This window comes from Apteryx mantelli, chromosome 16, assembly GCF_036417845.1.
Source record: "Apteryx mantelli isolate bAptMan1 chromosome 16, bAptMan1.hap1, whole genome shotgun sequence".
NCBI classification, from domain to species: Eukaryota; Metazoa; Chordata; class Aves; order Apterygiformes; family Apterygidae; genus Apteryx; species Apteryx mantelli.
This window is the reverse complement of record NC_089993.1, coordinates 4,739,545-4,760,818: the sequence shown is the minus strand read 5'-3', so window position 1 is coordinate 4,760,818 and position 21,274 is coordinate 4,739,545. Positions and strand designations below refer to the sequence as shown.

At 64.5% G+C, this 21,274-nt stretch overlaps 3 protein-coding genes across 4 annotated transcripts; all 3 read left to right on the top strand.

Annotated features, from left to right (window-relative positions):
- Nucleotides 1–445: 445 nt before the first annotated feature.
- On the top strand, nucleotides 446–4,684 carry FBXL16 (F-box and leucine rich repeat protein 16). Its single transcript, XM_013961682.2, has 5 exons — nucleotides 446–1,150; nucleotides 2,589–3,097; nucleotides 3,507–3,591; nucleotides 4,140–4,203; nucleotides 4,536–4,684. The coding sequence occupies exons 1-5, from the start codon at nucleotides 446–448 to the stop codon at nucleotides 4,682–4,684; spliced, it is 1,512 nt and encodes a 503-aa protein (XP_013817136.1).
- A 3,655-nt stretch (nucleotides 4,685–8,339) lies between these two features.
- Nucleotides 8,340–17,662, top strand: WDR24 (WD repeat domain 24). The gene is made up of 10 exons (XM_067306284.1): nucleotides 8,340–8,419; nucleotides 9,369–10,350; nucleotides 10,739–10,916; nucleotides 11,673–12,348; nucleotides 13,538–13,653; nucleotides 14,833–14,954; nucleotides 15,315–15,419; nucleotides 15,544–15,881; nucleotides 16,779–16,963; nucleotides 17,209–17,662. The coding sequence occupies exons 2-10, from the start codon at nucleotides 9,870–9,872 to the stop codon at nucleotides 17,375–17,377; spliced, it is 2,370 nt and encodes a 789-aa protein (XP_067162385.1). The 5' UTR covers nucleotides 8,340–8,419; nucleotides 9,369–9,869; the 3' UTR covers nucleotides 17,378–17,662.
- Nucleotides 17,663–17,937: 275 nt separating this feature from the next.
- Nucleotides 17,938–20,546, top strand: JMJD8 (jumonji domain containing 8). 2 transcript variants are annotated; one of them, XM_067305949.1, is made up of 9 exons: nucleotides 17,938–18,036; nucleotides 18,120–18,203; nucleotides 18,404–18,452; nucleotides 18,687–18,783; nucleotides 18,909–18,977; nucleotides 19,066–19,185; nucleotides 19,308–19,375; nucleotides 19,489–19,623; nucleotides 20,182–20,546. In XM_067305949.1, the coding sequence occupies exons 1-9, from the start codon at nucleotides 17,948–17,950 to the stop codon at nucleotides 20,509–20,511; spliced, it is 1,041 nt and encodes a 346-aa protein (XP_067162050.1). In that variant the 5' UTR covers nucleotides 17,938–17,947; the 3' UTR covers nucleotides 20,512–20,546. The 2 variants fall into 2 exon arrangements, with proteins under 2 accessions (XP_067162050.1, XP_067162051.1); XM_067305950.1 differs by having other exon boundaries at nucleotides 20,106–20,269.
- Nucleotides 20,547–21,274: the final 728 nt, after the last annotated feature.

Sequence of the window (21,274 nt, the reverse complement as noted above, 5' to 3'; positions counted from 1 at the left end):
CCGGCTCTGCCTTGAGCACCGTCGGGTGCCTTTTGGGGAGGCCCAGCTGAATCCACCAGCCCTGACACACCTGTCGCAGTGGCTCTCAGGGCAGGGCCTGCTTGCCTGCGGAGGAGCGCCCGGTGCGTGCGGAGACTGCAGGATGGCCGTGGTGGCAGCGGGAGGTGGGAAGGTCGCTGTGTCCCAGCTGTGGTTCAGAGGGTGCTTTGGGAGGTGACAGAGAAAAAGGACCTCCCTTGAGTCCCTTCTTCCTTGCACAGGCTCTCCCCTCTGTCGGGATGAGCCAGGTGCCCAGTTCACCCCAGATCCTGTCAGCGACCCAAGAGCCCCCTTAGCCCCTGCCCCCTCTCCTGGCCCCCTTCTGTGGTCCCTGGCAGTGAGGGAGCCCAGTGCCCGTGGCAGCCCCTCACCCCTCACCCCTGTGTTGCAGAGAGACCTGTGGAAGATGTCGAACCAGAGAAACGGCGACACCAAGCCCCCATGTTTGCCCCGCAATGGACTAGTGAAGATCCCCACACAGCCCAACGGACTCGGCTCTGCCAGCATCACCAAAGGGACCCCCGCCGTGAAAAACCGCCTGTGCCAGCCTTCCTCCGTGCCTGCCATCCTCAGCCCGGCCTTAGCCAACCACAGCGACCTGCCCATATCCAGCCTGGCATCGCCCCTGTCCTTGGCCGCTCTGGCTGGGGTGTCGTCCCCTCCCAGCGCCTCCCTGGTGGGACTGAACTCAAGCGAGGCCTCCCCCGGCAAGGAGCAGCCCTCCCCAGAGCGGCTGCCCGGCTCTCCCTCGGAGAGGCAGCTGGCAGTGGACGAGAAGATCCTCAACCGCCTGTTCTGGTACTTTTCAGCCTGCGAGAAGTGTGTGCTGGCGCAGGTGTGTAAGGTGTGGCGGAGGGTCCTGTACCAGCCCAAGTTCTGGGTGGGCCTCACGCCCGTCCTGCACACCAAAGAGCTCTACAACATCCTGCCCGGCGGTGAGAAGGAGTTTGTCAGCCTCCAGGGCTTTGCTGTCCGGGGCTTCGACGGCTTCTGCCTCGTGGGCGTCTCCGACCTGGACATTTGTGAGTTCATTGACAACTACCCCCTGTCCAAGAAGGGGGTGAAGTCCATGAGCCTTAAGAGGTCGACCATCACAGACGCAGGACTGGAGGTAGGTGTCCAGCACTGGCAGGAGGGGTGCGTGCCCGGCGTCAGCCTCTCCATGGCATGGGAAGGGGGTAGCCACTGGGCTAGCTGCACAACCATCCTCTGCGGCCCCCATAAATCACCCTGCTGGGATTCTGGCATCACCGCTGGGGCCCAGCACAGACCCCTCACCCTTGGAAGTGCTCCTCATTTTTGTCTCACTGCCTAGGAGCATCGTCTCCAATGGCAGTGCCCTGCAGCCCAATTGTCTCCTCTTTAGCCATCAAGCCTTTTCCAGCACTCGGCCCCACGTCCCATCCAAGCACTGTTCAATCTTCTCTAGTCGGGAGGTATTCCTCTGTCCTTGGCACTGAGACGTCCCCTCCAGACCCAGGGGAAGATCTGCAGTGGGGCTTTATTTTGCCTCCACTTTGCTCCTCTCTCGTTCTCCCAGCATGGCAGTGACCTCCCTGCGGGGCCTGGAGGGACTGACGACCTCACTGGTGCGGTCCCGCTGCAGCCCAATCCAGCCGTAGCGTTTGCCATGACAGGGAACACACAGCTAGCGCCTACATTAATGAGCGCTCTTAATGGAAACAGATGTGAAAGACTTACAAAAGCCAAGCAGAGCTAAACGGAGGATGTGAACCCCTGATCACGCGTGATCCAATTACTTCGGTGCAATGAGTTACCACTCATCAGCTGCACTGCAGTAACTAACACCGTGTGCCCACCTTCTCTTCTTCTGTATCCAGCCTTGCTTCTAGCCTTGAAAAAAGCAGGCAGGTGCCTCAATCCTGCAGATCCCAGGCTGTGCTGGGAGCCCCTGCTCTCAGCCATGGACCGCGGGAGCTCTGCCAGGCCTGGCTCTCAGTCTGAGTATCCCTTCTCTTGGGTGCCGTGGTGTGCAGGACATCTTCCCACCTCTCCTGTGTGATCCTTTCTGGAAGGGATGTCCTTCCCTGCCACATGGGCCGTGTCCTCCTGAGCAGGGAACACGCACTAATCCCTCCTGCCCTGCCGACACACAGGGCTGCAGAGCGGGTGCTGCTCCCCAGGGCTCCCTGGCCTCCATGGATGCCCCCTCTCGTCACCCTGCTGATGCTGACATGTCCCATCAGCTCGGGGACAGCTCCAGAGGTGCTGGGAGCAGGGGCAAAACAGGGCCCTGGGAGGAGGCGGAAAAGGATGAACCTCTGCAGCCTGGCTCCATGCTTGTGGGGGTATGGGGAGCTGTAAGCTATTGGGAGTGGGAGAAGGCTGGAAGGGCGAAGGGCTGGTGGCTGCTGGAAGAGCCTGAGGGGGACGTGGGGGTTAATTCAGAGCCTTATTGAGCCAGGCAGGGATGTGAAGGTGTCTCGCTGAGTCCCTGCTGGCACGGCAGCGGGTGGGCGAATGGAGGCTCTGCGGGAGGGCCGGGGCAGAGCGGGTGCTGCCTGCACTGACCACGAGCCTCTCGCCAGGTGATGCTGGAACAGATGCAGGGCGTAGTGCGGCTGGAGCTGTCGGGCTGCAACGACTTCACGGAGGCCGGGCTGTGGTCGAGTCTCAACGCCCGCATCACTGCGCTGAGCGTCAGTGACTGCATCAACGTGGCTGACGATGCCATCGCGGCCATCTCCCAGCTCCTGCCCAACCTCACTGAGCTCAACCTGCAGGCCTATCACGTGACGGACACAGCGCTGGCCTACTTCACTGCCAAGCAGGGCTACACCACCCACACCCTCCGCCTCAACTCCTGCTGGGAAATCACCAACCATGGCGTGGTCAACATGGTGCACAGCTTGCCCAACCTGAGCGTCCTCAGCCTCTCGGGCTGCTCCAAGGTGACAGACGACGGCGTGGAGCTGGTGGCCGAGAACCTGCGGAAGCTGCGCAGCCTTGACCTGTCCTGGTGCCCTCGCATCACAGACATGGCCCTTGAGTACATCGCCTGCGACCTGCACAAGCTGGAGGAGCTGGTGCTCGATAGGTGACGGCTGTGTCGGGGTGGGAGTGGGTCCGTGGCGGTGAGGCTGGGGTCTTGCCTTGTTCCGCGGCACTGTGTCCTGAGGATGACTACAGGTGCAGTGAGATGGCTGCAGCCTGATCCAGGACTCCACAACTCCTTCTGTGGGCCATGGGGCTGGTATAAGGCCAGCCTGGGACATGGGCTCCTCTGCAGGGCTCAAAGGGTGTAAAGAGCTGCTGGGGGCATTGCCTTTTCCCTGCTGAGGATCTGGCCATGCTCTGGCAGCCAGCAGCATGCCACCCCCTTGATGAAGGCCCCTGTTTTTGGGGGGACCTCCCCACCTGAGCTCCCTGCAGGTCCCAGCGGCACCCTGCTCCCCCAGCTTAGTGTCTGTGGCCAGCTGGCCCTGATGCCCTGCTTTCCCTGGCAGGTGTGTGCGGATCACCGACACCGGCCTCAGCTACCTGTCCACCATGTCATCCCTGCGGAGCCTGTACCTGCGCTGGTGCTGCCAGGTAGGCAGTGGGGCACGGGAGGGACAGGGATGCTTGTCCTGCCGGTGCCAGGGGGCCCGCAGACATGTCCCCCTCGGCTGAGCGGCACGAGGGGCACAGGAGAGGAGCGCTCCCTTTCCACGGTGTGGCTTGACTCACCTGCTCCACATATACCCCTGGGACAGGCCACGTGAGCCCTCCAGGCTGGCCAGAGAGCCTGCCTGGCACCAGGAGCCATTTGGTGCTGGGAAACAGAGGAGGGACGGGGGGTCCCCGTATTGGCACCATTCCCCGGCATGCTCCAGGCCTCCCTCCTCCCCTGCTGCAAGACGGCAAAGCTCGGCTCCCAGCAAGGCTTGGGCCCCAGCAAGGCTCGGGCCACAGCAAGGCTCGGGCCACAGCAAGGCTCAGCCCCAGCAAAGCTCAGCCCCAGCAAGGGCTGGGCTCCAGCAAGGCTCGGCCTCGGCAAGGCTCAGCTCCCAGCTGCCTCGGAGGCGCTAGCAAGAGGCGAACACCTCCTGTTTGGTGCCGTGCTGGGAGCCAGGATCCCACCCCTTTTTCTTTCCTAGGTGCAAGATTTTGGCCTGAAGCATCTCCTGAGCATGGGAAGTTTGCGCCTCTTGTCTCTCGCTGGTGAGACCCATGCGCTGCTTTGTTCTCAGCCCGGGTGCCTTGATCGCTGTGTGGGGAGCGGGGAAGAGGGAGGACGGGGAGAGTCTCCGTGCAGAGACGGGTACAGGCCCCTGGGGACAGGCTCAGGACAGAGCTGGGATGTCCTGTGCCACCAGTCCTGGTTGCATCGCCCCCTCAGCATGGCGGTCCTCCCGTTCCCAGCAGGCTCCTGCTGGACACCAGTGTGGAAAAGCCCCCGTTCCTCTCCAGGCTCCCCGGGATGGGTGCTGGAGGTGCTGGGCACCCGCAGCCCTGGCCAGCCCCGCTGACGGCACCGTGGTTTCTGCTTCCAGGCTGCCCCTTGCTGACCACCACGGGCCTCTCGGGGCTGGTGCAGCTGCAGGAGCTGGAGGAGCTGGAGCTGACCAACTGCCCCGGCGCCACCCCGGAGCTCTTCAAGTACTTCTCCCAGCACCTGCCGTGCTGCATGGTGATCGAATAAGCCGCTTTGCCATGAGGATTGGCCTGTCCGTGGAGCCGTCTTCTCCAGTCCCAATCCAGCACTGACCCAACCAAGCCGCGTCATCGTCTGACATTACCGAATTGATTTCTTTCTGTTTGGGGGGGGGAGAGATGCAAAAGACGCTGTCGATTTAAGCAACCCAAGTGTAAAGCAAACCAGAGGTCCCTCACATCGACACATCGGACACCGGCACCCGGAGAGAGACTCGTCGCTCTGGTAAGAGGCAGGGGACGGGGGTGGCCAGCGTCTGTGCGCCCGGCCCGCACGCTGTGCCCCCTCGCCGCAGCCCCGCCGGGGCGCCTGTAAATTCCCCACGTCTCGATCATCTCTCGTCGTCTTCGTCGTGGTCTGCCCCGCAAAACCCTTTCAAACAGACAAACGGACAAGCAAACTGCCAAAAACCCAAACGGACGGAGCCAAGTGAGAAAGGAGGCGACCGCGGAGCGGGCTGGCAGTGGCACGCAATGGCCGGGCTGGCGCTCTGCCTGCCGCCCTCGCCACAGTGCTGGGTCTCCCGCGCTCGGCGCCTGGGCGCTCCCGTCTCGGGGGGAGCTCGGCCCCGCGCTTGGCTGGGCGAGCCCAGTGCTGAGCGGGCAACGTCGGGTGTGAGTCCCGAGGGATGGAGAGAGAAGGAGAAAGGATGCCACAAGCGGGCGGTTATTTTTGGCCCCGGCCGTCCCTCCCGCGGGACGCGGCGGGGCGCATTCGAAAGCAGACTGAACCGACCGATGCCGTGCAAGGACGCGGGGGCCTGCACCCGAAACGCCCGCCGGGCTCGGTGCCTTCGGTCACTGGCCGCGAGAGCCGGGTCGTCGCTGGACGCCCGGAGCCGCAGGCGAACCCCCGAAGGAGGAGTGACCGACCCGACTACCCCCTTGTGCTGTACAGCCCCCGGCCCGTCTGCCCGCGCCCGCCGCGCCTCCGAGCACCCCGCGCCCTGCCCTCGGGGCGGACGGCGCTTTCCTTTTGTTAATACGATGCTTTCCTCCGACTGCCTGCCGCCTTCGCATGCTAGCTTGCTTCAGTCTCGTGGTAAGGTAGGCTCCGGCGCCGCGGGTACCGCCAGCGGACAAGCGGCCGCTCCTCCCGCACGGCTTCGCCCCGGCCCCGCCGCTCGCCGACGGTGGAGAGCTGGGGATGTGTCCTCGCCGCCTCCCTGCCGCCGCGGCATCGCGCCCCCGCGCCATCCCGCCAGCCGCTCCGGGCACCGCCGGCTCCCGCTGCGCCCCGCCACCACCCCGCTCCCGGGGACGGCTGCCGCGGGGGGTCCGCCAGCCGGCTCCCTCGCCCCGGCACGGCGCCGCCCCTTCTCCCTTCCCCGCTGCTTGGGGGTGTCGCTGATTTATTTACCGGGGAGGGCGGGGGGGGAACCACCGCCAGCACCCTTGGGTGGACACCAGCTCCGGCCGCGCCGCCGCCGGCGTTAGCACCGGTACGTCTCTGCTCGCCTCGCTGCCGGCCAGGCCCCTGCCGCCCCGCGCGCACCCCGGCACCCAGACGACCCCTCCGGCTGGGATGGGGCGACAGCCCGGCTTCCCCGGGGGCGTTTGGGGCGTGGGGTCCTCGGCCGCTCCGTGCCGGGCAGCACCGGGCTGCAGGCTCCTGGCACCCGGAGCCGAAGCCCTTTGGCCGCCGGGCTGCGCGGGGGACTGCGCACGTGGAGGAGACGCCACCTCAGGACACAAAGCCACCGTAGCTCTTCCAGCCTCTAAAGCCATCGCCCGACGCCCGGCGCCTGCCCAGCGCCCTCGGCCGACCGCTCCGGCGCGGGCGCTCCCGCGGCTCCCGGCAGCCATCCCTCGCCCGCCTCCCCTGCTGCCGCCCGCACCCCGGCTCCGCAAGGGACTGCGGGGCGATGCCGGCGCTGGGCACGGCGCCGCGGCGGCAGCGCCCGGGGCGAGAAACGCCTGCCCCACCGCGAGACGGGCGCTCCGCGGTGCGGGCCGGCTCCTCCGAGGCCACGCCGTCCCACGCAGGCTCGACGCTCCGGCACAGCAGCAGCATCGGCCGCCGGTGAGGCGATGCCACCACTGGCGCGGGAAGGAGCGTCCCAGAGATGCCGATACCAGGCTGGAGCTGGGCTGCGGCATGCCAGTACGCGGCCCCCGGCGAGGGAGCGGGGCGGCAGCAGCGGCACCCAGACACCGGCCCGGCTCGGGGGCGAGGAAGAGCGCAGCCGCCCCGCGGCGGAGCGCGGCGCCCGGCCGAGCCCGCTGTACGGACACACGCTTTCGGTTGATTCCTTTGGGTTTGTTTTGCCTTTGTAATGAACAGGAACGAACTGCTGTACCAACCGCCGCTGGCTCCCGCTCTCTCCTTCGCGCGCGCCGCCCGGCCGCCGGCGCCCTCCCGCCCGGGCACCCCGGGGCGAGGACGGGCCGCTGCCCGCGGGAGAGGGGTGATGCGCCCCGGGAGCAGCCCCCGAGCCTGGGACGGTCCCAGCCACCGGGGAGGGAAAGTAAAATGGGGGAGAAAAATGCAACCGGAAGCCTTCTTGGACGGTGCTGGTTCTCCCCGGCGTGCGCCCGGGCTCACGGCGTGCTCTGCTCCGGGTGCCCCACAGCAGGGCCGGGGGCAGGAGGGGACAGGGACGGCACGGCGGGTGCCCTCAGCCCCCCACGGGCCGGTTGGCCCCATCCGTACACCCGCCGCAGCATGGCCCCCCCCCCGATGAGGCCCCCATGTCAGCACCGCCGGGGGGGGCAGCCCAGACACCCCACTGCACCTCCCCACGCCAGGGCACCCCATAACCCGCAGGGCACCCCCACAACCCCAGAGCACCCCTCTAACCCCCAGCGCACCTCCTCATGCCAGGGCAGCCCACCGCAGTGCACCCCCTAACCCCCAGGGCACCCCCACACCCCACTGCACCTCCAGATCCCCCAGGGTTGCCCACCCCCCGGTGCACCCCTATTTCCTCTCCATGCACCTCCACAGCCCAGTGCACCCCTATTTCTCCCAGGCACACCCCAGAGCACCCCCATATTCTCCAGGCACCCCCACATCTCAGTGCACTTCCATATCCCCCCCGTGCATCCTGACCCCCCCAGTGCACCCCTATATCCCTACATCCACACCACAGTGATCCTCCTATATCCCCCAAGCAGTGCACCCCAGAGAACCCCCATGCACGCCCACACCCCAGAGCACCCCCATACCCCATACGCATCCCCATACCCCATATGCACCCCCACACCCCAGAGCACCCCCATACCTCCATGCACCCCCATATGCACGCCCACACCCCGGAGCACCCCCATCTCCCCTCCCTGCGCCCCCAGCGCACCCCTGCGTGTCAGACACCCCTCCCCCCAGTGCACCCCAGTCGCGCCATGCCCCCATATTCCCCGGGGCACCCGCATATGTCCTGGCGGACCCCCCGCCCCAGCGCACCCCGCTCCCCCCATGCACCCCCCGCAGCACCGCCCCCCCCGCGCCGCCCTGCGCCGGGGCGTGTCCGGGGGCGGGGCGTGTCCGGGGATGGGGCGGGGCTGGGCTGGGGTGTTGCTCCAGGAGGCGTGGCTTGTTCCGGGGGCGGGGCTTTCTCTGGAGGCGGGCGGTGGAGGGGGCGGGGCGCGGTGGAGGGGGCGGGGCGCGGTGGAGGGGGCGGGGCGCGGCGGGCCGCTTCCGTGGCGGCCGGGCCTGCTCGGCGCGCGCTGCCGCCGGGCCGGCGCCGGGGTGGCGGCGGGCGCTGAGGGGCCGGCGGCCTGTGGGGTATGAGGGGGGGCTGGGAGCGCCTCGAAGGGGGCTCTGAGGGGGGGCTTTGGGCCGGAGGGGCAGCTGTGGGGTATCGGGGGGGCTGGGGAGGCTCTGAGGGGGGCGGGAGGGGAAGCTGTGGGGTATTGGGGGGCTGTGGGGCTGGGGGAGGCTCTGAGGGAGGGCTGTGGGGCAGGAGGGGAAGCTGTGGGGTATCAGGGGGGCTGGGGGAGGCTCTGAGGGGGGGCTGTGGGGCAGGAGGTGGGGCTATGGGGTATCAGGGGGGCTGGGGGAGGCTCTGAGGGGGGGCTGTGGGGCGGGAGGGGAAGCTGTGGGGTATTGGGGGGCTACTGGGTTGGGGGAGGCTCTGAGGGGGGGCTGTGGGGCAGGAGGGGGGGCTGTGGGGTATCGGGGGGGTGGGGGAGGCTCTGAGGGGGGGCTGTGGGGCGGGAGGGGAAGCTGTGGGGTATCAGGGGCCTGCGGGGCTGGGGGAGGCTCTGTCGGTAGATGTGGGGCTCTGAGGGGGGGCTGGGGGTCGGAGGAGGCTGGGGGCCGGGGGCCTGGCAGTGAGGGCAGGGTAGCGCCAGAGCAGGGCTTGGCTGGGCTGTGGGGCTGCGGCAGCCCCAGAGGCCTCCCAGGCCCCCCCAGGGCAGCCCCAGAGCGGCCACCGGCCCCAGGCAGCCTGGCCCCGCTTGGCCTGCGCGCTGCCGGCGTCCGTGGCTGCGCATCCGTGGGGCGGCCGCTCCCGGGGCTCTGGGGCGAGGTCCTGTCGGCCTGCCGACGTGCCGTGCCCTGGGGGTCCCCCTCGAGCCAGCAGGGGCCAAACAGGGCCCGGGATGGCAATGGGGAGAGCCGCGGTGAGGCGAGGGGTGTCAGGGGTGCACGCAGCGGGGCGGGTGCAGCCAGGCAGCTGCTGGCACCCATCTGCTAGAGAAGCAGAGGGAAACCCTTCCGGTGGCATCTGCAGGGGTTTGGGGCACAGGGAGTGGCCCGTGGGGACGTCTGCGGCCTCGCTGCACCTGGCCTCTTGCTGCTGGAGACACGACTTGCCTTGGTCCCCGTTGCTGTGGTTGACCTTCCATGGCAGGCTGTCCCTGAGAAGAGCTGCCTTCATAAGCGGAACATCTCCCAGGTGTTTGAATAGAGGAGGAAACAGGAAACTTTGAAAAGGCTTTCAGGAATTCCCTGAAAAGCAGTTACAAAAGACAAGTGCAAGGAGAGGCCCAGCGTGGGGCTGGATCTCTCTCCGCCCAGCTTTAGCCTCCCCGCCTTCACAGCCAGTCGATGTGGTCACCAGAAGCTGCAGACAAAGCCACCTGGACCTGCTAGGAGCTGCAGGAGCCAAGCCCTTCTCTTCCCAGCTCTGGCTGAGGCGGAGCAGGGTGGCCGTGTGAGCGTGAATGCGGCCTGCGGAGACACGAGCCTCAGAGCCCGCTCCTGGAGAGGGGAGTCCGTGCCAAGGACAGCCATGGAGAAAATGGCCAGGGTTACCACCGCTCTGGGGGGCAACACCATCACAGGGCGGACCATGTTCTGCCACCTTGATGCCCCTGCCAATGCCATCAGCGTGTGCCGCGACGCTGCCCAGGTGGTGGTGGCTGGCCGCAACATCTTCAAGATTTACTCCATCGAAGAGGACCAGTTTGTGGAGAAGTTGAACCTCCGCGTTGGCCGCAAGCCCTCCTTGAACTTCAGCTGCGCGGACGTGGTGTGGCACCAGATGGATGAGAACCTGCTGGCTACGGCCGCCACCAACGGCGTGGTTGTCACCTGGAACTTGGGCAAGCCGTCCCGCAACAAGCAGGACCAGCTGTTCACAGAGCACAAGCGCACCGTCAACAAGGTCTGCTTCCACCCCACCGAGGTGTACATGCTCCTCAGCGGCTCCCAGGATGGCTACATGAAATGCTTTGACCTCCGCAAGAAGGACTCTGTGAGCACCTTCTCTGGTAAGACCTCAGCCTGCTCTTTACCCCTCCACCCTGGTGAGATGCAGAGATCAGGGTCTTGGCACTTTTCCCGTGCCCAGGAGGAGGGTTTGCTCCAGACGCAATGGAGTGGGCAGGGAGGGAGCTGAGAGTCATTTTGCTTCATCTGGAGGTCGCTGCTTGGCAGTGATCTGTGTAGGACCTGGCAGGGCTGGGTCCGCACGGGGAGGCAGAAGGTGGTTGCATCTGTACCAGTTTCCTCTTTTCTCTGGGCTGGTGATGCCCATATCTCTTCCAGCTGTGATGCTGGAACCAGGATGGGACTGCTGGGGATTGAGCATTGGTGCGGTGAGGCAGTGGCTGTGCTGGGGCTCTGTCCCATCGGGTCTCGATTTCCCTCCCCGCTCAGGCCAGTCGGAGAGCGTGCGTGACGTGCAGTTCAGCATCCGCGACTACTTCACCTTCGCTGCCACCTTTGAGAATGGGAACGTGCAGCTGTGGGACATTCGCCGGCCGGACCGCTACGAGAGGATGTTCACGGCCCACAACGGGCCCGTTTTCTGCTGCGACTGGCACCCGGAGGACAGGTTTGTGCTGGGCTGGGCCTGGCCGGCCCCTTGGCCTTGGTGGAGACAGCCGCTAGGGGAGCTGGCAAGTGAGGCCCTAAGAACAGGGTTAGCGGGTTCCAGGGGAAAGCGGCGTCTCTGATGCCCTGGCCTCTTGTGTCAGGGGCAATGCTGTCACTGGAAGAAGGTGGGAGCAATTATTACTCTGATTTCTTGAGCTTTTTTTTGACAAATCGGGGTTTCCTGTGCCAGTGGATTGCTAATGGTTAGGTGGGCGCAGCCTAGTGCTGGCAAGCCGCTGCCTTGCTCCTCGTGTCAGTGGTGCGCTCCGGTGCTGCAGCGCCTTGCTCGCTGCCTGCCAGGCAGTGCTGACATTCGCCACGAGCTGAGGGGCTGAAATAGGCTCAAACCGGCCTTTATCTCTGCTATCCGTGACAAGCAGAAGACTTGGGTGGGGGGAACAGATGTGTCCGGGAGCCCTCCGGATAAGTGTTGTTCTGAAGATATAGGGCATTAAACTGGGATGGGGAGGAAGGGTGTTGCCTGGCCTGGTTGGTTGAGAGCAGAGGCGTTAGGGTAGCGTGTGGGAGGACTGAGTGCAGCCTGGCTGCCTCCCGCTGGCACGGAGCGTGGCTCGGCCGGCCGGCCCGTCCTGGCGCGCCTGGGTTGCGAGCACCATCCACCTCTGCCCTCAGGCTGGAAAGGAGGGGTGAACAGCCACACACACCAGGCCAACCCAGGCTGGTGTCTCACCATCTTTCTCCCCCTTTCTCCCAGGGGCTGGCTGGCAACAGGCGGCCGAGATAAGATGGTGAAGGTGTGGGACATGAACACCACGCGGGCGAAGGAGATCTACTGTGTGCAGACCATCGCCTCTGTGGCCCGGGTGAAGTGGCGCCCAGAGTGCAAGCACCACATCGCCACCTGCTCCATGATGGTGGACCACAACATCTACGTGTGGGATGTGCGGCGTCCCTTCATCCCCTCCGCCATGTTCGAGGAGCACAAGGATGTCACCACAGGCATCGTGTGGCGTCACCTCCATGACCCCTATTTCCTCCTCTCGGGCTCCAAGGACAGCACCCTGTACCAGCACATCTTCAAGGACGCCAGCCAACCCATTGACCGGGCCAACCCCGAGGGGCTGTGCTACAGTCTCTACGGAGACCTGGCCTTTGCGGCCAAAGAGAGCCTCATCTCCTCTGACTCCAACCGCAAGCCCTACATCGGGGACCGGCGCCATCCCATCTTTTTCAAGCGCAAGCTGGACCCCACAGAGCAGTTCGAGTACATCTCCTCCTCGAGCGCCCTCAGCGTCTTCGAGACAGACGTGGAGAGTGGCAGCATGGACTGGTTTGTCCACACAGCCAAGCAGTACGCGCTGGCCGGCAGGCCCCTGGCCGAGCTCTGTGACCATAATGCCAAGGTGGCCAAGGGCTTAGACCGCAACCAGGTGAGTGCGGGGCGGGGAGGGCTCTGTCACACCAGCCAGGCCCCCGAGCCCCTTTCCTTCCGCCTGTGCCTTGTGGGGTGCCTGCTCGCAGCCCACCGTGCCCAGGGGACGGAGAGGGGTGCTGCAAGGTGAGACCTGCTCTTGGGGATTGTCGCTTGTGAGGCCCATGCCCTGACCTCGCCCTGCCCCAGGCATGTCTCGTTTGTGGGACGGGAAGTGGCCGTACTTCTGCCCTGGGCAGATCTGTGGAGAGGGCCTGGGTACGCTGGGACTGCTGGCTCTCCTCGCTGGCGGTTCTTTCTCCTCTACAGTGTGTCTTTTCTCATGTTCCTCAAGATCCTGCTGTTTCTGCCAGCCTCTTCCAGCCCTCCCCTACTCCCATCCCCTTCTTCAGCTGGATTTTCCCACTCTCATCTCCTTGCTCTTCTACTTTTAGTCCTTTGCACCCAGGGAGACTCTTGCCACAGGTGTGGACTGGTCCCAAGGTTGACAGATGCTGTCAGGAGGAGACCTGCCACCCTAGCTTGATGGGAGCTTGACTCTGGCTTATAGTCTCTCTTCTCCATCCATCTCTTCCTCTCTGCCCTCCGGCTGTCCCTGGGAGGTTTCCCGCCGCTCTGGCACCAGCCCTGTAACACTGTTGCCTACAACAAACATAACGGTGGTTCTGTGCCTGGAAATCTGACACCCCTGGGAGCCTGCCCAGCTCAGCAGCCTGCACTGGTCGTTTCAAGTCGGGCACGTGGCTGCGTGGGCCTGGCCTAGGCTCCGGTGGCGGGGTCTGAATGCCTTTGCTGGGCCATCGCTGTGGGATGGGCAGGATGGATGGGGATGTGTAGCTGTGTTTAGAGCCTGATCAGACAAAAAAAAATGATTTGAAGGAAGAAAAAGCCTAGCTCCCTGCTGGATCAAGCACTATTTCAGGGGAGGTGACAATGACTATGTGTTGATATCTTCCATGACTTCAGAAGACCTGGTTATCTCCCTGGGTGTGACGGGAGGTCTGGGGTGGGGCTGGAGCCACAGCACTGTTTTGGCTGGCACGGCAGCGCTGGTGTGAGGGAGCGGAGTCTCAGAAGGTCCCTGTGCTCGGCGTAGCCATCTCTTGCCTGCGCTCAGCCCACGGCTGTTCTGCTCCTCAGCTTGCAGCTAGCAGGAGGGTCTAACTCCTCTCTCTCCTCTGGGCTAGGTGGCTCAAACGTGGACGATGCTCCGAATCATCTACTCCAGCCTCGGCACTGTGTCCTCTGCTAACCTCAATCACAGCATAGGGAAAGGCAGCACCACCCTCCCGCTCATGAACAGGTAAGGGCTGCCTTGGGATGCCAGGAGCCGAGCCGAGCTGCGTGCCGGCTGGGGGTGGCTCCAGCAATGGGAGATCGGAGCAGAGACAGCTCCCTGCCCGGGCTGGAGTCACTGGACGGGAGCAAGGATGGCTCTCCCCGAGCCCCAAGCTGCCTGAATACCCTGCCGTGCAGGCTGGCATCGTTTGAATGCCCCTATTTTCCGTACAGGTGTGAGAAGTGAGTGGCCAGCCTGGCCTCAAGCCATGGGGTGCGGGCGATTCGCATGTATGCTCCCTTTTCTCTTTGAAACGAATTTTGAAGCTGGCTGTGATGGGGTGTGAGGCTGCTGTGGTCTGTCATAGTCATTTAACCAGTGAGTTGTCATCTGGGACTGTGACCTTGGTTTGGGGATAGAGAACCCTTGTCTCACCGCTGGAGCCAGAGCTGCCGCCGGGCTGACGCTGGTGCGGAGAGAGGTCTCCTGCCTCTCAAAGGGAGAGGACAGCTCAGCTTCACAAGTGGCTCCTTGGCATTGAGAACCCCATTGTGGGTTGATGAAGCAGGAAAACTTGTTTCTCCTCTTTTGAATGACATAACTGATGAGTGAGGACTCCAAATTAGTTCTCAAACCTTGTAGGACCTGGTTCCCAGATGACTGGCATAAACTTGTATAGCATCAAAGAAAACGCTTCCATCAGGCAAGCTCTCTGCATCCAGACAGGTCATTGTCAATGCTACAATAACTTGTAAGCAGCAAACCGAAGAGCGCACTTTTCCTTCATTCCCATTCAGTTCCTTTCCACCTCAGTATAGCTTGAGAGCAGTCATGCATAACAAATAGCAACTCATCTTGTAGAAAGGCAACTCCCTGTTTACCCACTTCCAAGGTGAATGTGAACATTAACAAATGGCTCAGGAGGCTGTGCTCGGCTCTAAGGAAATCTTTGCAGGTGCCTTTATGGTGAGTGCAGAGAGATGCCAGACTTGGAGAAATGACAGTGGTAACAATTGCAGTATATATATATATTTTTAAGTTACAGAGTGGGGAGAACTGACTTTTTTGCTCTCAGGAAAATCCCCATGTCTTGTGTTTCTACTTTCAAGTCGATTGGATACCTCTATCCAGGCAGTTCGCTGTCTAGAATGGAAGCTGTAAACGTCTGTGACGATTAAATTAAGCAAGTGGCTTCTTTCCCAGCTTTAACCTGAAAGACATCCCCTCTGGGCTAGGCAGCGAGTCGAGACTGGATCGCAGTAAAGGAGAGAGCCGCACGGAAAATATCCTCATGGATTCCTCCTCCACCTTGATCAACAACGAGGGTAACGTTTCTGGGGCGGGCAGGGGCCAGGCTCCACGTGCTGGGGAGCCTCTTGGGGCTAAGCCCAAGTCCTGTGGCTGTCCTCTCCTCAGCCGATCCCTGATGGCACAGTCCCAGCCACAGATGGCTTTGGTGTGGGAGGGGTCTGGCCTCCGTGAAACAGGCCAAGCCCTGGGGGCTGCAGCAGGACAACTGACCCCTGTGACTGCCACAGTGGCAGCAGCAGGTGCTGGGGACGCGACCACGCTGTGGAGCTGGGCGAACCGGCTGCCTCAGACACAGCCTGATGCATTGGGACGGGGACGTGTGTTTGACTGTGTGGCCAATGAGGATGCACTGACTTCTTTTTCTGGGCTCGCAGACAACGAGGAGACGGAGGGCAGCGATGTCCCTGCTGACTATCTGCTGGGGGATGTGGAAGGGGACGAGGATGACCTGTACATGATGGACCACGAAAACCCCCATGGTGAGTGTACTGCTGGTGCTGGGAGGTGTTGCCTGTCCCAGCTATGTTGCTGGATTTTTTTTTCCTGGCCTTTCCCTGTCCATGGCACAGGCTCTGCTGATAGGAAGGGTGTTTCTCCTTACAGCTGAAGAGCAAGAATACAGCCTTCCCCAGGAAGCCTTCCCCCTGCGCCATGAAATCGTGGACAACCCGTCAGCCTTGGACCACTTGCAGGACAAGGCTGACTCCCCTCACGTCAGCGGCAACGAGGCTGAGACGGTGTCGCTGACACCCGTGGAGTCCTTCTCCCTCATCTCCATCTCTCACTCGCTCTACGAGAACCGCCTGCCCTCCGACTTCTTCAACCCCATCGTGCGGGACACGCTGCTCTTCTACGCGGAGCAGGGTGACGTGCAGACAGCCGTATCGGTGCTCATTGTGCTGGGAGACCGCATCCGCAAGGAGATCGATGAGCAGACCCAGGTACCCCCAGGGAAGCCGACAAAACCACCTCAGCTGCCCCCTTCCTGCCCCCATTGTGGGTTACGCTGCCTCTTCCTCCCCATTTCTTCCCTGAGAATTCCCTTCCTGGAGGGCTGTACAGATGGGTGCAGGCGTCCCTGCCATAGGCACAACTGTTGTGCCCTGCCGTTGTGCCGCACGCTGCGAGTCGGAAGCGTTGCAGAGGCTTAGGTTGTCCTGAAGACAGCGCACATGCATTTCTACCTGGGCCACAGCAAGAGAAGCATTGAGACTTCAGCCCCTTTCCCTGCATCTCTGACCTAGGAGATCTAGCAGTTCCCTGTGGAAAAACCTGCAGTTCCCCTGTGAACCAGGGAAGGGCTGTGAGCCTGGGGCAAAGACCTTCCTCGCTGAGGGCATGTGGCAGGTGCCTCCCTGCAAGGGAGGGCGAGCGACAGTTGCCACTGCTGCTAACTAGCACCTTTCAGCACATGCCACAGCAAGGCTGAGGAGTGAACCGAATCCTCCTTTCAGGCCCGGTGTGGCAACCCCACAAGATGCATGAATGCAATAGGGTGCCTTGGTGTGACCACGAGGTGGTTTATCCAAATGAAACGGGCTGCTGCCTGGCCTGGGCATCTCCCCTCTCCTCCAGCCTTTGCCGGGGCATCTCTAAGCCTGGGAGGGCAGCTCCTCCGCCAGGACCCCTGGTAGCCAGCTGGCCGCTGGAGGCAGGAGTTGTGCTGTACTGCCAGTCCTGGCAGGGGTAGCGGAGCCTGGTCCCCCAGGAGGTCGTGTGTCAGGCCTGGGTGGTGTCTGCAGAGCAAGGATCTTGCCTTTTGGGGAGCTGACACTGGGGCTGGGATCTCCAGGCAGAGCTGGGGGGATCAGGGCTCAGCTATGTGTGGCCATTCCTAGGAGCACTGGTACACGTCCTACATCGACCTGCTGCAGCGCTTCCAGCTCTGGAACATCTCCAACGAGGTGATCAAGCTGAGCACGTGCCGTGCCATCAACTGCCTCAACCAGGCCTCCACCACCCTGCACATCAACTGCAGCAACTGCAAGCGGCCCATGAGCAACAGGGGCTGGATCTGTGACAGGTGAGTGTGGTGCTGCCCCCAGAGCACTGGGCAGGCGGGGACACAGCGTCCCGGCCACCGAGGCGAGGGGCAGAGCCCAGGCGTGTCCTTTGTTCCTCCAAGCTGGTGGTAGCGTGCACCCTGCACTGCCGGGGCTGCGCGGAGGGGCTCCCAGAACCAGCCCTTCCCCAGGAGGGTGGGTTGGGGGCCTTGGGTGTCCCCCCGGGGTTTTCCTGCGTGCACTTACCCGTCTCCTCTCCGGACAGGTGTCGGCAGTGTGCCAGCATGTGTGCCGTGTGCCACCACGTGGTGAAGGGGCTCTTCGTGTGGTGCCAGGGCTGCAGTCACGGCGGGCACCTCCAGCACATCATGAAGTGGCTGGAGACGAGCTCGCACTGCCCGGCGGGCTGCGGCCACCTCTGCGAGTACACCTGAGCGGCCGTGCCGCAGCCCCCTGGCTGGGGGGCGTCGGCTGCACCTTGGGGGGAAGACGGGAGCCGCCTGGGCCACGGGCAGGGGGCGGACCTGGACCCGCGGAGGCGATGCTCGGGCTCTGCTCCGGGAGAGCCCGCAGCACCCGGAGCCCTTCCCAACCACTTCATCACTGTATTTATTTCTGTGAGCAGTGTGTAAATAGCGCTGTGTGCGGAGCCGCGGTGGCAGGAGCCGCACCAGGCTCTGGGTTTCATTTTGTACGGCATTAAAACAGAGCAGAGCAAGCTCCCGCGTGACGGCTGGCGCCCGTCTGCCTGCGCGTCCCCGCAGCGCTCGGGGGAGGCGCCGGATCCGGATCCGGATCTGGATCTGGGGCGGGGGCCTGCGCGGGGCCCCTTTAAGGCGCGGCATGTCGGGACATGTAGTCCCGAGGCGACAGCCAATAGCAGCGAGCGGCGTTGCGGCGCGCGGTGCCGGCCGGGAAGCGGCGTTGCGGCGCGCGGTGCCTGCCGGGAAGCGCAGTCCGCGGGCGGGCGGCGCGCGGGGCCCCGGTGCCGGTGCCGGTGCCCGATGGCGGCGGCGCCGCGGCGGCTGCTGCTGCCGCTGCTGCTGCCGCTGGCCTGGGCCGCGGGCTGCGCCGCCTCGCTGGGCGGCGGCTGGTAAGGGCGCGGCGGGCGGGCGGGCCGGGGCTGGGCCGCGCCCGGCGGCCGGTGCCCGGTACCGAGCGGAGGCTCCGTTGCAGGGCGGCGGGCGCGCTGCCGGAGGAGGAGCGGTGCACCGTGGAGCGGGCCGACGCCTCCCTCACCTTCCCCCGCTTCCTCCAGCGGTACGGGCCGCCGCGGTGCCCCGGGCCGGGGATAGGGGGTCAGGCCCCGGTGCTCCGGGCACGGGCTGCCCCGGTGGGAGGCTGGGGGCAGGTCCCGGGGGGGGGGGGGGGGTTGGGGATCAGGCCCCGGTGCCCCGGGCGGGAGGTTGGGGGCCGGCCCGTTAGGGAGACCCCCGGTGTGCTCTCTCTGTGCCGCCCAGGTTCGCCTTCTCCCGGCCCGTCATCATCCGCGGGGCCACCGACAACTCGGTGAGTGCCGGGGGGCTGCGCCGGGCGGACCGGGGGGCGCAGGGCGGGCAGGGGACGTGGGGGGCCGGGAGGGCTGGGCTGGGTCAGCAGGGGGTGGGTTGCGGTGGGCTGTGGTCGTGCCCTGCCGTGGGGACCTAAGACCCCTTCCCTGGCTGGCCCCTCTCTGGGAGGGGGAGGTTGCAGGGTCCCTGCCCCATCCCAGCTGGCGCCTTAACGCCCGCGGCGCCCTCGCAGGTCTTCCAGGCGCTCTGCACCAAGGACAAGCTGCTGGGCGCCTTCGGCGACCGCCTGGTGCGCCTCAGCACGGCCAACACCTACTCCTACCGCAAAGGTGAGGCTGGGTGGTCGCACCGCGGGGGGCAGCTCCCCGCCGGAAACGCAGCGCCCCAGGGTGCCTTCAGCCAGGCTGGCTGGTGGGGCAGGTGTTTCTGTCTCAGCTCTGCTCCTGCCTTGCAGTGGACGTGCCCTTCCAGGAGTACGTGGAACATCTGCTGAAGCCCCAGGACCCGGCCGCGCTGGGCAGCGGTGGGTAGCAAGGTCCCACGCACCCACTCCCTCCAGCCAGCACCCTGGGCCTCGCCAGCCTTAATGCACCCGCTTCCTTCCCCCACAGACACCCTCTATTTCTTTGGGGACAACAACTTCACCGAGTGGGGCCCGCTCTTCCAGAAGTATGTGCCTCCTCCCTTCCGCATCCCGGGCACCAGAGGTGCCTACAGCTTTGGGATCGCAGGTCAGTGCTGGGACAGGCCACAGGCAACAGCACGAGGTGCAGGACCCTCTGGGCGCTGGCAGCCCTGTGGCTGGGCGAAAGGGGGGGTCTCCCAGCACCACCTCCCTCCCCACTCTCTATAGGCGTCGGCTCAGGTGTTCCCTTTCACTGGCATGGCCCCGGCTACTCAGAGGTGATCTTCGGCAGGAAGGTGAGAGTGGAGCCCTGGTGGTAAGGCGGGGAAGGAAAAGTGGACCTCTCCTGACAGCTGGAGTGAAGGAGGAGCTGGAAGTCACCGTTGAGCTGAGACTCCCTGTCTTTCAGCGCTGGTTTCTGTACCCGCCGGATAAAACGCCTCACTTCCACCCCAACGAGACAACGCTGGCCTGGCTCCATCACACGTATCCCACTCTGCCACCGGGGGAGCGGCCGCTGGAGTGCACCATCCACCCCGGGGAGGTGAGTCCCGTGCCCAGCCTGAGCCAGCCGCGCTGGGGAGGGAGCGCAGAGGGCCTGGCAAGCAGGGTGAGGTGCCCGTGGTGCTGCCAGCCCCTCTCCACCCTGCTGGGTTTGCGCCTCTGGTCCCGCTGGGGAGGCGCACGGGGTTCGCCCAGCACTCTGGGGCTGGGGGGAGGATGCAGGGTGCAGCCCTCCTGCCCTACATCATCTGCTTCTTGCATGGGACGGAAGTGATGGCCGGGGCAAAGAGGAGGCCCCTCATGCCACTCGGAGCCAGCGGCCGCCCTCGTGGCGCTGCAAGCACCAGGGCCTAGCCCGGGGCCGGGAAAATGGAACAGCGTCCAGCAGGAAGGTGTCTTGATGGAGCTCAGAGACAGGCAGAGGGGGACCGTGGGGTTCCTCCCCCCTCTCTGCTGCTTGCTGAACCCCACAACCCCTGAGAAGGCAGGACCCAGTGGGAGCCCCCCGCTCTCTCCCCGCAGGTCCTGTATTTCCCAGACCGCTGGTGGCACGCCACGCTCAACCTGGACACGAGCGTCTTCATCTCCACCTTCCTAGGGTAGAGCCAGGAACGCAGCCTGCTCTGCCGGCACTCGCCGCCAGGCACCACCTCTTGCAGCCAGGCCCAGCCCCGTGCCCAAGGACACGCTGCCCTCTTCCCTGCCACGTCCCGTATGCGGCGAGCGTGACTGTGACGTTGGCTCTACCAGAGCAGCGATCAGCTCCGTGGAGGTGGCTCGGCAGCTCCGGCTCCTGCAGCTGTGCGGGAAGGGCAGGGCCAGCAACCCCCTGCTCAAATACTGGTGTAGGGACCAAGTACCTGAAGAAGTTCTGGTATTTACTGTTCTCTTTCCTCCCCCTTGGATTAAAATTTATGTTCTGTCCTAGCTCCTCCTGTATTGCTGCATCCCAGCTACCAAAGTGCAGGAAAAAGAGACGGGAGCTGTGGGACTCCCCAGCCCACGCAGCCAGCGGGAGGGCAGGGTGGGTCTCTGCTCGTGAGCTGCTGCAGCCGTTTGCTCTGTGCCCCGATACCGGAGTTAAATGGCCTTTGCTGGGCGCAGCTGCTTTGTGGAAGAGGCAGGCCCCTCACAGGGCTGCACACCGGGTGCGGCAGGAAAGCCTGCTCCTTGAGCTTGAATTATGATACTACGCCAAAGGGTGAAGGGAGCCAGGCCTGAGCCTGGTGCCTTGACTCAGCTTCACAAGCCAGAACATCATTACTTCCCTCCTTTGCGGCTCTGCTCTGCCTGAAGGTGGGCAGAGATCTGGCAGCTGCAGCTGTAGCTCCCCAACCCTGCCCTCCCCAGCAGCCCCGAGCCCCCAGCAGCAACTGCTGCTGGTTTCCGCTAGCTCGGCTGGCAGCCAGGCCCTCGTCCGCCCCGCCAGCCTCCTCCCCTAAGTGCCCGGAGAGCAGCTGCAGCAACCGTCCCACGAGGCAGCGCCACGGCAGCCTGGCCAGATTCAATCATCTGGGCCACGGCTCGGCTCCTCTCTGAGGACAGAGCCCAGCCTGGGGCCCGCGTGCCTCCCAGGGGCTCCTGCGCCATGCACCAGCCATGTTCCAGGCCGAGGGAGTCCCAGGGGAGCTGCGGTGGCTGTATGTAGGTGGCTGTACCAGGGCTGGATGTAAAAAGCTCAAATGCATCAG

Bases quoted from the DNA above. Each gene is read 5' to 3' on its own strand.
- FBXL16 (XM_013961682.2), top strand. From the start codon at position 446: ATGTCGAACCAGAGAAACGGCGACACCAAGCCCCCATGTTTGCCCCGC. The intron at 1,151-2,588 runs GTAGGTGTCCAG...GCCTCTCGCCAG, and splicing joins TCACAGACGCAGGACTGGAG to GTGATGCTGGAACAGATGCA. The intron at 3,592-4,139 runs GTAGGCAGTGGG...TTTCTTTCCTAG, and splicing joins ACCTGCGCTGGTGCTGCCAG to GTGCAAGATTTTGGCCTGAA.
- JMJD8 (XM_067305949.1), top strand. From the start codon at position 17,948: ATGGCGGCGGCGCCGCGGCGGCTGCTGCTGCCGCTGCTGCTGCCGCTG. The intron at 18,204-18,403 runs GTACGGGCCGCC...TGTGCCGCCCAG, and splicing joins TTCCCCCGCTTCCTCCAGCG to GTTCGCCTTCTCCCGGCCCG. The intron at 18,978-19,065 runs GTGGGTAGCAAG...CTTCCCCCACAG, and splicing joins CCCGGCCGCGCTGGGCAGCG to ACACCCTCTATTTCTTTGGG.
- WDR24 (XM_067306284.1), top strand. From the start codon at position 9,870: ATGGAGAAAATGGCCAGGGTTACCACCGCTCTGGGGGGCAACACCATC. The intron at 10,351-10,738 runs GTAAGACCTCAG...CTCCCCGCTCAG, and splicing joins CTCTGTGAGCACCTTCTCTG to GCCAGTCGGAGAGCGTGCGT. The intron at 14,955-15,314 runs GTAACGTTTCTG...CTGGGCTCGCAG, and splicing joins CACCTTGATCAACAACGAGG to ACAACGAGGAGACGGAGGGC.